Genomic DNA, 14681 nt, shown 5'->3' with positions numbered 1-14681 from the left:
ACACAACAATCGAAAGACTTAAACTTAGAATTAGACTTTCTTTATTGTCACTCAAACTTGAACTTTACATTACAAATAACAAAATTTTGTTGCATTGTCTTGTATTGCAGGATAAAAACAGCATAAAAAAACAGCAGCAAGTATTTACATAAGGTAATTAGTATGCATCACACCTAGCCGACCAACTTAAGGCATTTTCTCTGTTTTAGAATGAATAAATTTAGAGACTGATATTTTTTTTTATTTATTTTTTTTTTAATTCATTGGTGTTATTCTATTTAAAAATAAATGTAAATTTTGACAAACTTTTATACATATGCCTTTATGAAAAATCAATTATGTTTAAATTGTGCAAGATTTGGTCTCTTTCTTTTTTAGTTTATAAACATGAGATGTTTACTGTATGCAAGGGAACTATGGCAAGATTTATTACCAAAAATAAACACGGGGGGTCAAAGTAACTAGTAGTGACTTTTACTTTCAGTACTATTTAATTAAGCTACATTTTGCTTGTATTTTTTTTTTTTTTATACTTTTTATTTACAATTTTATATTACATGGACAACAAGTAAGAAAAAATAAATAAGTAAATAAAAAAAAATAATAATAATATAATAATAATAATAAAAAATAATAATAATAATAATAATAATTTTTAATAAATAATTAAAGAAAAAGAAAATAAATAAATTAGGGGGGTAGTGCTCCTTGTGAAGATTCAGTCCTTTATCCTGTAATCAATCCATTTTGTCCAGCGTTTCCCAAATTGTCTCGACTGTTTCTTAGATAATTTTGCTTGTATTTGAGTATTTTATGTATGACTTACTTGTACTTGAGTACAATTTCAATCAAATAACAGTACTTCTACTTCAGTAGAATATATCAGTACTCTTTACACCTCTGCTGTTTGAATGCATGAATCCAAATTTATGAGGCCAGGAGACTTGTTTTCACTCTTTGATTGACCTTTATTGTGGACGAGCCTGTGAAATGTAGCATCAGTTTGACAGGAGGTGCACCACATGCTGTGTACTCTTCCACGACTGTTCTTGATCTGTTGACGTGTTGTCCAGTCAAAGAAGTCTCTTACACACCTTGGCTGTTTTGTTATTTTGCTGTTTGAACTTTATTGACTTTGTAACATCTTGAGCTTTTGGAAGAATTGCAGTTGACCTCTGGCTTTCACTCTCAGAGCATTCCCTGTGAACTCTAAAGGAGATTACATGTTTATTTTTTAAATAAGCTACTCCCACCAGTATACAGATATGCCTATTCACATGTATACAAAAATTGTTTTAAACAGTTTATAAACCTGAAAATGTAATTTTGTATTTTATTTATTTATTCAAACGTTTTGTGCCTATTTCAAAATATCTTATAGGTTTGCATTGTTTTGTGATGTTCACTTTTAATAAAAAAACAGAATGTTTTATGTGACTCATTTCATTCTAAATGACAGAGAAAATATCAACAAGGTTTTGACACATGACATGATGTCATTCAGATGAGATACATAAACTATATAAACAGGATCAACAAATTAGACCATGTGGTTTAATTTACTTTTATGAACTCAGACGATGTGATGAAAACAGCAAATGTTTCTAATGAATCCCACATTTATAATTATTTTACCATGCATCCAAAACGTGACAGCCAGGCTTCTTGAATTATTTACTCTTTTTGTTTTTTTGTGATTAAGAAAAATGGCTTTTGATGTGAAAAACAAAATGTGGTCCAACAGATCTACACAAACTGGCACGGCTTCAGTCACATGTAGCTTGGGGAGTTGGAACGGGTTGGCCGTTGTAAATTACTTATAGGTCTGACAATGGAGGCATCGCGCCATACAATCCTAAAAACATCAGTGAGAACGACTCACTGTGAAAAGTTTAGTCATGTGGTCCGAGACGGCTGCCTTGAATTCCAAACAAGAACATTTGGCTCCTGCCAAAGTTTAAGTGGATGAGTTCAGTCGCACATATATATTTCATGAGGTTAATGGGCCCCATCATACTGTGATTAGAGATTCTTCAGGAGGCTTTTATACTGGAGTGACAACTGTGATGGCTGCCCCACATCTTGCAGTCAGTAACAGGTCACAAACAATACTGTTGTGTGCAATATTTCCTGTCTCTTTGCATTGATAATATAAATGAAACACTAATAAACTTAACCCTTGACCTGAAGCATCAGTCAGACAGATGGTAAATATGATGGGTCAAACTAGGTCAAATGTTTTAAGCTCCTAGTAAGACATTGTGGGTAATGTCCTGCACAGTTCAGTCTGTGTTAATAAAACAACATCACATTTGCCCACTGTTACCCCTCAGGGAAAATGGATAAAAACGCAGAGAAGAATTTCACTACGGTGATAAATAAAGTATACATTATTATTATTATTATTATTATTATTATTATTATTATTATTATTATTATTATTATTATTATTATTATTATTATTATTATTATTATTATTATTATTATTATTATTATTATCACAAATACTTTTAGCCACAAATGAACTCCCTGCACCTCCATGTATGTTACTTTGCCTGCATACAGTATGTATAAGCTGCTGATTGTAAAGTTGTACATGCTAAAATAAACAGCAACTTTTGCAACTTTTAGCAACAAACCACGTTTAACCACATTTACAGCAATATTTGTGAAATTTGTGATTTTTTTTTCATAAAAATGTCAATGTTAAATCTAAATGTTAAATGTCAAATCTAAATCTAAATGTTAAATGTCAAATCTAAATGTTAAATGTCAAATCTAAATGTTAAATCTTAAATCTATATGTCACGGTTGAAACTAATTACAGTATTTAGCTAATATGCAAATTCACCAGAAGTAACAGAATAAAAGCTTTATATTTTAATGTAATACTTAGAGTCAACATATAGATTTAGATTGAACATGGACATTATATTTCCAGCCATTCATTTTCAGACCTGCTTGTTCCTGATTTTCAGGGTCGCAGGGTGATAATATATCTTCACGAGAAAAAGATATCATACATTTTACAAATATTGCTGTAAATCTGATCAAAAGTGAGAGGAAAAAATTTACATATGTTTTTAAATGAGGTTTGTTGCTAAATGTTGCAAAAAGTTGCCGTTATTTCAGCATGCACAACTTTACAATCGGTTGCCCAATACATATGTCAATCAATCAATCAATCAATCAATCAATCAATCTTTTATTTGTATAGCGCCAAATCATAACCAATGGTATCTCAAGACACTTTACAGTAGAGCAGTCTTAAGGACGGACTCTTCATTTTATGGATACACACATATGCATATATACGTATATACACATACATATGTATCCCACACCCAACATGAATTCATCATGTTAGAAACCTTGGGGTTCTATTTGATCAGGATTTATCCTTCAACTCTCACAGAAAACAAACTTCAAGAACTGCCTTCTTTCATCTCCGTAACATTGCTAAAATCAGATCTATCCTGTCTCAGGGCGACGCCGAAAAACTAGTCCATGCTTTTGTTACCTCTAGACTGGATTATTGTAATTCTCTTTTAGCAGGCTGCCCGAGCAAGTCGCTTAAGACACTTCAGCTGGTTCAAAATGCTGCAGCACGTGTACTGACTAAAACTAGGAGAAGAGATCACATTACTCCTGTATTAGCCTCTCTGCATTGGCTTCCCATAAAATATAGAATAGAATTCAAGATTCTTCTTCTCACTTATAAAGCCCTAAATGGACAGGCACCAGTCTATCTCAAGGAGCTTGTAGTGCCATACAATCCCCCCAGAACACTACGCTCTCAAAATGCTGGACTACTCGTTGTTCCATTCATCTCTAAAAGTAGTATAGGAGGAAGAGCTTTCAGTTATCAGGCCCCACTTCTCTGGAACCATCTACCAACCACGGTTCGGGGGGCAGACACCCTCTCTACCTTTAAGGTTAGGCTCAAAACATTCCTCTTTGGTAAAGCTTTTAGTTAGGAACCAGCTCATAGCTCATAATTAAGATGCAATAGGCATAGACTGCCGGTGGGGGGTCTGGCATGCTCGGTTGGAGAGAGGTTGGAGAGGGCGTTAAGAGAGAGGTCATTTAGGTTAGAGAGGGACCGGAGAGGGTCCCATTCCTCTCTCAAACACTCCCTCTATGTCTGCTTCTTCCCTTGTGTGTTTGCTCCTGTACTCCTTCTGGCTTTTGTCTTGCAGGTCCGTGGGATCCTTAGTGTGGAGTTACAGAGACTCAACAACTCTGTCTCCACCCTTTCCTCTATATGTGCACAGAGAGTTATTCATTTATTGATTGATTATCATTGGTTCTATGTGACCAGTGTTCCACTTCCTGTTTGTTCATATTCTTATTACCTACACCAAGGAGGTAATATTTTCACAGGCTTCTAACCAAGAATACACCTAATTCTATGGAAGATTTCATTACATTTAGGCGGGGATGTGGCTCAATATACTGACACTGGATCAGTTTGAATAATTGAAAAATCAATATCTCTCGTCCTATTGGTGAGTGAATCTTGGTTGGTATCTCAGTTTGTAATTTACCTGATTTTTTTTTTTTTGTCTGACTCAGTTATTGTAGGGTTGATTCCTAAATTATCCCACCAAGTTTAATCTGGATCAGATCTGGATTGCGGATTTCATCGCAATTTCCTTAAAAAAATGGGATGCTCATATATTTGAACCTACTGTATCGTTACTAATGCAGAGAAACTTCTTCCAAGCCTTTAAAGTGTGAGTGATCATGGTGGTATGATCAGGATCACTGGTCCAGATAACCCCTATATCTGGAAAAGAGAAGATTTGGGACTTGGTGGAGGTTAAGGCTCTTTGAGCGCCCTTGTTATTAGTGTTATAACTTTTATTTCACCAGATTTGCTCCATTGAGATCATGTATTTTGCAAGACAGACCTGGCCAAGAATGCCAAGTCATATAGTTCAGGGGTGTCAAAGTCATTTTATTTCAGGGGCCAAATACGAAATAGTTTGATCCTAAGTGGGCCTCAGATTTTAGGCAGGAAAACAAGCAAGTTCAAAAATGATATCCCCTAGTTTGTGCTTTACATGACGCATAACTGATATATAAAATATATAAAGTAACGACAATATTCAGGCAGTAAGTGACAGATATCAGTCCCTGCAAGATGTTCTATTTTAAATTTCATTGATTTTGTTTAAATTTATTCATTTGGAGAAATTATGTGAAATAATTTCAGGAGGAGTTTTCTTCTGTCTTTTTAACATTCTCCTGTGGGCCAAATTGGATCGTCTAAAGGGCCAAATTTGGCCCCTCGGGCCTTGAGTTTGACACGTGATATATTTGACACAAACAGTTTCAACACATGATTATTAAACATAGACACAAAACATACAGATAAAAATTGAATTTACAAAATTGGTTATTAACAGCAGATTTCATATTTAATTTCTAGTAACAGATTGAACCTTTAAAAGTAAAAGTGAAGAGGTATTTTCACCTCTATCATGGTGGAAAGGTTATTTGAAAGAATGCACTTGCTTTATCACTATACTCAGCATGTATATAAAAATATCTATACATCAAACTTCTATTCTTTTTCCATACTTTTGAATAATAGATAAACAATAGAATCTTACTCTTCCTGAAGTGCATCACGGCTGTAGTAGAATTCTAAGTGACTTATTCTGGGAAGCCTGCAGTAACCAGTCACATCAGATTAGTCACATTGGACACTTTGCGTCTGATATTTGAAAAGAATAAAGTCATGTGAATAATAATGATCAATATTAGCTCTACCTATCATTTCAATGAAACCTAATTTGATTACAATACCATTAGCTATACAAGCTGACAGTTTTCTAGGAAAACAGAGATTGCCCACGTTCAAAGAAAACTAAATTAATGAAAACGATAAAGGAATGAACATCCTCTACTACTTGAAACAATCAAGTATTTAGATTGTTTTTTTTATCTTAGATTATGTAAATATGAAGAAATACATGAGAAATTACAAACATGGCAACTATAACCTGAGCTATAAGCAAACTAGAGCTACAGAAACAGATGTTTTATAACTTAAGGAGTTCCCTGCGGTAAAAAAAAAAGGGTGTTTTAAAGAAGAACCAATTACTTAGTGTCCAACCATCTGACATACTGTATAGGACTTTTCTTACAGATGCAGCACAGACAAAGTGTTTATAACAAATAACCTCCACAATCAATTCTCTCACTCACAAAGGAAAAGCAAAGGAACATTTACACAAAAACAATTAAACAAATAAATCATCAAACAACAACAATAATGTGAAAAACCTATAAATTTCCACTCATCAACTCTCATGCACATTCCAAACAATTTAATGAGAAAGAACTACAGAACAAGCTAAAGCTGAGCCGAGGAAAAGCTATTGTGCATTTGTAAAAGGCTGATAAGTGTTAAACTCTTCCATGTGTAGGATAAAGTGTTTTTTAAGTGACATGTATTAATAAAGCCATTGAATAAATATAGAATTAATGCTAATTAAAAACCATGTTAATTCAAAGCCTGGCTATGATATGAATAAATAAACAAAGTAGGTTTTATTATTATTATTATTATTATAATAATAATAATAATAATAATAATAATAATAATAATAATAATAATAATAATAATAATAATAATAATAATAATAATAAAAAATATGTATGGTATTCGTATTCCCTGATCCACAGTAAAGAAAAAAAAACAAAAAAAACAACGACTTGTGCCCAATTTAATAACCAAACACTATCATCCACTGATGTAGCTATAATGTGCTAAATATGTGGAACGGAATGGATTCATGGACCATTGCAGCTATATTGATGTTGATGTTGGATTTATGTGGTATTCAGTTTCCTCTTGTCATAAAAAAACAATAATAAAAAACTAGTCAAAGGGCTAAATGTAGTTTAAAAAAGCAGAAGAAGAAGAAGAAGAAGAAGAAGAAGAAGAAGAAGAAGAAGAAGAAGAAGAAGAAGAAGAAGAAGAAGAAGAAGAAGAAGAAGAAGAAGAAGTGTATATCCAGTATATCAGTGTTATAATGTCTGTGATACATTCTGATTATTTATTTGGTATTATTTTGGATTTCAGTCTGAGAATCAAAACACTCCACGCATATTCAGCAATGTCACAATATAAAACAGCTTTAATAAATCAAATTATAAGTGGGAATAAAAACTAAGCAGGTGTGGAAGATGGAGATGCATACCTAAACCATTAATGAGTGCAGTTTGATCTATTTTCCAGTAGACGGCGCTCTTTTTATGAAAATAAGCGAGTAGAGACGCAGAGGAACAGAAATTGACAGATGTATATGTTCTCACACAAGATTCTTGAAAAACGACTTTGATTTAAAATGATTTTTGTCTGAAAAATAAAGGTTTTTGACGACATTTTCTTTTGTCCAACAAAAAATAATAATAATAATGATTGTGGGAGTCATTTTTCTGTATTTATGGAAAGACAAAAGAAGACTAAACATTTTATTAGAGGAACATGGCTCTATAGTAGTATTGTAAATATTGTGGAGTTTAACAAACACTGTCCTCTGCATATTAAAGATTTTTGTCATGCAATCTCTTACCGGATTCGTCTCTGGGACCCAGACTGGGGTGGAGGTGGTGGAGCGCGCCGTAAAGCTATTGGAGAGCCACGCAGTGTTGACGCGATGACGTCACAGACTCTCCGTATGTGGGACCCTGCAGCCTCTTCGGCCCCCCTCCAGTCCGGGGAGACACAAGTTGACAGGGAGGCAGCCGGAGGGCCAGTCGTCTCCTCTCACCTTTATTTCTGCATCTATCACAATCCCCCCTCCATCCTTCCTGTATGGTGGATATTATCTTCAGCTCTTCTTTCTTGGGTGATATGGGGGATCATTCCAAAAGTAAGTAAAGCTCAGCTGCTCGCACAAGGCTGAGGGGAGGATTTTTTCTTCTTCTTCTTCTTTTTTTTTTTTTTTTTTTTTTTGTCGCAGTGGCTTTACAAGATACACACACCGATTATTTCAACAATTTGTCAAACGATGCGACCAAATCTGTATAATTATGTTTTACTGTCATTCACAAACAATTGAGACAGCTGATGTTTTGTGAATGTTGGAAAAAATACATTTTACATTAATCATATGGTTTTACACATTAACAGTTTTTCTTGAAAAAACAAAAAAACAAAACAAAAAACAAACAAACAAACAAAAAAAAAAACGACTAAAAAATGTCAATTTTCTATTAAAAATATAATCATTGTCTTTAATTCTCACTGATTTACATGATTGTCGCGTCTTTTGCAGAGAAGTCAGGATTCGCGATGTGTGTAGGATGTGGAAGTCAGATCCATGACCAGTACATTCTCAGAGTGTCTCCCGACCTGGAGTGGCATGCAGCCTGCCTGAAGTGTGCAGAGTGCAGCCAGTACCTGGACGAGACGTGCACTTGTTTTGTCCGGGACGGCAAGACTTACTGCAAAAGAGACTATGTAAGGTAGGACATATATAAACATATGATGTGCATCAGATTTGGTGAATCACAGTGTTTGAATGTGAAAGTGGCTTTTAAAGATTTTAAAAATAATAATGATGATAATAAAAAAGTTTATGCAAATAATAAAAAATAAATAAAATAGAAATAAGAACAATAAATGTGTTTGATTTATTAAATGAATAATAATAAAGAATGAAAGATAAAAATCTACTTTCTTGCCGTTTTAAACCCAGCTTTAATCTTTCTCAACATATTTCGTCTTCATCAGGCTATTTGGAATAAAATGCGCCAAATGCAACCTGGGATTCAGCAGCAGTGACTTGGTGATGAGGGCTCGGGATAACGTGTACCACATCGAATGTTTCCGGTGCTCGGTGTGCAGCAGGCAGCTCCTGCCGGGAGACGAGTTCTCTCTGCGGGAAGAAGAGCTGCTATGCCGGGCCGACCACAGCCTGCTGCTGGAGAGGAGCTCAGCGGGGAGCCCCATCAGCCCCGGACTCATCCACCCCAACAGACCAAGACACCTGACAGGTATATTATTATTATTATTATTATTATTATTATTATTATTATTATTATTATTATTATTATTATGTTAATTTAGCCTTGTTTTTTATTTTACTAAAACGAAAACAGGCTACTTTAATAATTCAATCATAGAGACGTTAAAAAAAGAGAAGATAATAGATTATCTAAAAAAAGACGAAAAACAAAAAAAATGAAGAATAAATAATTAAATCATTCGCTGCTTTTCTCTCCATGTGTTGTAGACTAAATTCCTGGATTGTAAAATTATTGTCTTCTTTTTTTGTCAACCTGCTGAGTTGACATTATCTTCAAAATAATCTTGCTTGAGTCGCTAATGTGGTGCATGGTGTTAATAAATAGGCTTTAAATATGACAAGGGGGAAAAAGAACATAAGTAAGGAATCTTCCCAAAATTACAGTGGGACATATTTTTCCATAAAAATGTCTAATACAATGAGAATGAATTTAAATTTCAAAAGGAGAAAAGTTTGTTTCTCTATTTTTTATGGAATTAACCAAATAAACCAAAAACAGATTTGGCAAATATTTTAAAGAAATCTAAATTTAGGAACAGTCAAGGTGTAATTATTTTTTACATATGCTGATAATTATGTAAAGCTTGCTTTTTTTTCTTCGCGTGTCTTAAAACACCCTCCATCTTCCATCCTTCATCCTCCACAGACCCGGTGACGGTTCGGCAGGCCCCGCATCGGAACCACATCAAGCCGTCTGAGAAGACGACGCGGGTCCGGACGGTTCTGAACGAGAAGCAGCTCCACACGCTGCGGACCTGCTACAACGCCAACCCGAGGCCGGACGCTCTGATGAAGGAGCAGCTGGTGGAGATGACCGGCCTCAGCCCCAGGGTGATCCGGGTTTGGTTCCAGAACAAACGGTGCAAAGACAAGAAGAAGTCGATCCTGATGAAGCAGCTGCAGCAGCAACATCACAGTGATAAGACTGTAAGCATCTTCGTAAGTTTGACCATTTGATTACTCTACACACATTTACACCAAAACTTCAATATACAATCATGTTATAAACTGTGTTATAATCAAATAACAAACTTTAAACTATTCGGATTATCTCTGTTCAAACTCATTTTGGAGCTGAATGGCCAAAACTTTAATAAAAAAATAAAAAAAAAGGTTAAAAACTATCAGATAGATAATTAAAGGCTGATTTTTTATTTTTTTATTTTATTTATTTTTTTGCTCTATGTCTATGTAATTAAGTACAATAACACTTTACTGTCAGTCACAAATCGCTGCTGTTTACGTCAATTACAGACCATGGATTTAAGAAACAAACAACAAAAAAAAAAAACCAAGTCATTTAAATGTAGAAAAAATACTATTTGCATGACTTGTGTCTAATTTGACATTTTCTAAATTTACAAAATCATTTGGTAGGAGAAATAAATCCATTGGTGAGACGTTTCCACATGGCTTTTGTGTTTGGCACCTCTGGTATTTATTTTGGTTTGCTGAGTTAATGTGTTGTTTAGTTGCTGGTCAGATATTTTCGTTTTTTGGCTCTCACCTACCATTAACTGCATTGTTTTTGTCACCTAAAGTTTTTACATAGCCTATATAATTTCTAGTGAAAACATGTAAACACACACACACACACACACACACACACACACACACACACACACACACACACACACACACACACACACACACACACACACACACACACACACACACACACACACACACACACACACACCTGTTGATCTTCACTGTATTTAATCATTTGGTCAATAAATAATAAATCATCTTCTTTAGCATCAGCTTCATGACCTGAAAGATTAAAAAGCAAGTCTTTAGAAAACAGGCTTGATATGCATTAATAGGACATTGTTTCAATTTTCTTGTGAATTTTGTTGGGACCCCAGAAAGATTAGTCTTCACCAGGGTGAAGAATAACGGGGATCCTATTTCAATAAACAATAAACGATGTCCACGTTTTGTTTTTGTTTTTTTAATTCTCCCTGGGATAAATAAGGACTTCTGATTCTGATTTAGGGACAAAAATACGAAGTTTCTCAGGAAAATATTTCCTCATGGAATGTTATTTAATTATTTAATTAAACAAAAACATGTGCCTCATGGAGTGTGAAAATGGAAACAGATGTTGTTTTTTATGAATATGTTAAATGCTCATTCTTTGCGTTTTTATGGATATTTCCAGAACTTACAAGGCCTCACAGGGACACCCCTTGTAGCTGGAAGTCCTATCCGACATGAAAACACTGTGCAGGGGAACCCAGTGGAGGTGCAGACTTACCAGCCTCCATGGAAAGCCCTCAGTGAATTTGCCCTGCAGAGTGACTTGGACCAACCAGCCTTTCAACAACTGGTAATCTATCTATCTATCTATCTATCTATCTATCTATCTATCTATCTATCTATCTATCATTTCACACCACACTTTTCAAAATAAAAGCCTGCATTCCTCAGCTGAATTCTTACACATTGTCTCTTGCTCTTCTTTAGGTGTCTTTTTCTGAATCGGGATCTCTTGGAAACTCCTCGGGTAGCGATGTGACTTCTTTGTCCTCTCAGTTACCGGACACCCCGAACAGTATGGTACCCAGCCCTGTGGAGACGTGAAACAGGGCCCCGTGTGCTGTCTGTACCTGTCATGTCCAACTCTATTTTGCAAAGGACAGTTGCGGCATGATCCCGGTCCCCCTGCATGAGAGCAGCTCATCACATGTCCCCCAACTTACAGAGAAGAGGTTCTTTTTGTTTTTGTTTTTTTTTTTGTTTTTTTTCTCCAAAGAAATCCTCCCTTTTCTGTCCATGGAGGAGCTGGATCAAAGAAATCACAGGTTGACAAATCTTTGTGATCCTCCTGAACAAAAAAAAACAAAAAAAAAAAACAAACAAAAACAAACAAAACTGAAAACCAAAAAAAAACAAAAAAAAAACACAACCTGAGCCGAACATTTTTTGCATGACTCGATTCGGATGAAGAAGCTGTACAGAAGACCCTCCACATGGATATCATGGACAACAAAAGCCCTTCAATCCACGGGAAAACTTCTTTATGCCGATGCAGTCTCATATTGTGATCATATGGTGTCTCGTTTCTTTAAAAACATGAGCATTTTTGATACATTTGTTTTGCGTTGTGGAAGTCTTAAGGTCAGAGCATGATAATCTGCAAAAAGCATTGGTGTTGTTGTAAATATTTTATCTTGAGGGCAGAATACCGGCTGTTTGAGCTTCTCGGACAAAAAGTAAATTATTGTTATATTATTTATTGGTAGGAAAGCGTTCGCTAAGGGATTATTACCTGATAAGAATAAAAATAATGGATACATGAATTGTCTTGGTGGCCAATGTTTGCGCTGGCGCAGATTTTTTTTCTTTTTACGCATTGTGTGTTCTTGCAGGAGAAGAAAAGAGACGTTTTAGATTTAAGTGTGTGAGAAGTGCATTCCTGCGTGTGTGTGTGTGTGTGTTGGGCATGCTGTCTGTCTCGTCTAAAGCTAAATGAAGTTGGCCTGAAGCCTGATGGCTCTGCGCTCTTATCTCTCCTCTCCATCTCCCCCACGGTTATGCAGCAAGAATCGACCAATGGACATTTACTATCTGGAGGGCAAAAATCTGCTGTAAATTGGCCTCGGTCAGTCCAGTTACTCTGGTTGAGTCACTATAGCTGGTCTAGACAACGCAAAGGCATCGGCGACCTCTTATCTAGTCCTGGCATCACCTGCAAGCGATACACGGACTGAAGCAACAACAAACCAACACCCCCAACCTAACACACACACACACACACACACACACACACACACACACACACACACACACACACACACACACACACACACACACACACACACACACACACACACACACACACACACAGCTCGTAAAGGGTCACTTCTCCTGCTCCGTTTATTTTCTTTCTGTGGAGTGCGTCTTTACGCACAGGTCAGGCATATGACAGCACAGAGTAAATGCACTGACCTCCAGGACTAAACAAAGCTCCTGTATTCGTATAACAAATATTTATTTTCTTCTTGTCATTCAAACATTTCTGCGGGTAGTCCCATGCAGCAACACTTGTTTTTAACAGACTGCGTAATTTCGGTTTAATTTACTGAAATATCTGTGTATAAATCGCATTTTAATGTTGAAGTACAAAATTCCAATGACAAAAAAGACGGATTGCAGATGTGTTTCTGAGATTTCCAAAATAAGATCAGTGAACAAAAAGCCGGATTAGAATCAAACTGATAAGATAATTAAATGGCAATTAGGTGATATAAGATAATACACCGCAAATTTACCTTAAGACTTAAAAATGGCTAACATGTATAAAATAAACATGATGTATTTAAAAGTACACAACAGAAAAATTTAATGATTTATATATTGTTTAGTATTGATACCCTTCTTATCCTATCACATTAAAAAAAAAAAAAAATTTTACATTAAATCGAATTTTCATCAAGAAAATCACAATAAATAAAGCACTTCAAGAATGCATTGTAATGAAAAAGTACGTGTTTGGTTTCAACGAAAATAAAATAAAAATAAATGTAAAGAAAGAGTAAAGAAAACATATTTATTTTAGAATTAAAAATACTAAAATCAGAGATGTGCGTGAATATGCATGTAAAGCGTGCGCTGTATACACCTCGTTTTCAAAAATGTCTATTCATTTCATTTCTAGGATTAACAAAAATAAATAAATAAATAAAAAATAATTCTCTCCAGACAGTCTGGTCGGTGCAGGTGTAAAATAACTAAAAAACTTTAGGTAAAACCGACCTGTAGGCACAGAGAACCTCTCTACTCAATCAATGGGCGTTTCCTCTTAGTGTGTTAAATAAGAACCACACACACACACACACACACACACACACACACACACACACACACACACACACACACACACACACACACACACACACACACACACACACACACACACACACACACACACACACACACACACACAAAGGATCCATTACATCCTCTGGCCTAATTGACCTAATTCCAACCTATCATGGCTCTGCTATGCTATGCGATGCGGTGTCACCTGCACGATACAAACACTAATGCTCCATCCAGGATGACGGTATAGCTGCGTAAAAACGAGTTCCATCGATGCAACGGGATCCGTCACAGGGACTGACACCGTATCATCAATGATTCACGGGACGAGTCCGTTTAAAGGTGTGACGTGATTCCCTAATTGATGGAGGGCCTGCCATAATTAGATCAGCAGGCCACGCCCACTGATTGACAGACACAGCTGAAAAGCATCTTTAAGATTATGTCCCGACACTCAGATTATTCCTTTATTTTTCTTCAAAAGCATCTATTTTTTTTTTTTTTTTTTTTTTTGGGAGAAAAATCATTAAAGCACAAGTACAAGTTCTTTATTAATTTAAGTGTGGAATATTCGAAATCTATAACAATCCTTCCACTCCATCGTTCACCCTTAAAGCTGATTTTATCACGTATGAGAACATTATTTTTTAAAAAGCACTGGTTTGAGAGATGTCTGCTAACACAGGACCTCATGATGTCCTTCAGTGATCATGCAGTGAGGTGATGATTTTACTTTTTAGCAGCAACACATTTTTAGCCCCCTTATTTGAAATGTTGTCTTAATGCTTCGAAACAAAATAGTTATTA

General features: G+C 35.4%; 1 protein-coding gene across 2 annotated transcripts; it reads left to right on the top strand.

Moving 5' to 3' along the window:
• Positions 1-7738: 7738 nt before the first annotated feature.
• Positions 7739-12352, top strand: isl2b (ISL LIM homeobox 2b). 2 transcript variants are annotated; one of them, XM_028438519.1, is made up of 6 exons: positions 7739-7889; positions 8295-8484; positions 8753-9015; positions 9694-9974; positions 11212-11379; positions 11517-12352. In XM_028438519.1, the coding sequence occupies exons 1-6, from the start codon at positions 7832-7834 to the stop codon at positions 11631-11633; spliced, it is 1077 nt and encodes a 358-aa protein (XP_028294320.1). In that variant the 5' UTR covers positions 7739-7831; the 3' UTR covers positions 11634-12352. The 2 variants fall into 2 exon arrangements, with proteins under 2 accessions (XP_028294320.1, XP_028294311.1); XM_028438510.1 differs by having other exon boundaries at positions 9694-9986.
• The last annotated feature ends 2329 nt before the right edge of the window (positions 12353-14681 follow it).

Source organism: Gouania willdenowi, chromosome 3 (genome assembly GCF_900634775.1).
Source record: "Gouania willdenowi chromosome 3, fGouWil2.1, whole genome shotgun sequence".
NCBI classification, from domain to species: domain Eukaryota; kingdom Metazoa; phylum Chordata; class Actinopteri; order Blenniiformes; family Gobiesocidae; genus Gouania; species Gouania willdenowi.
Note: the sequence above shows the minus strand (reverse complement) of the source record. Positions and strands in the feature narration are given on the sequence as shown.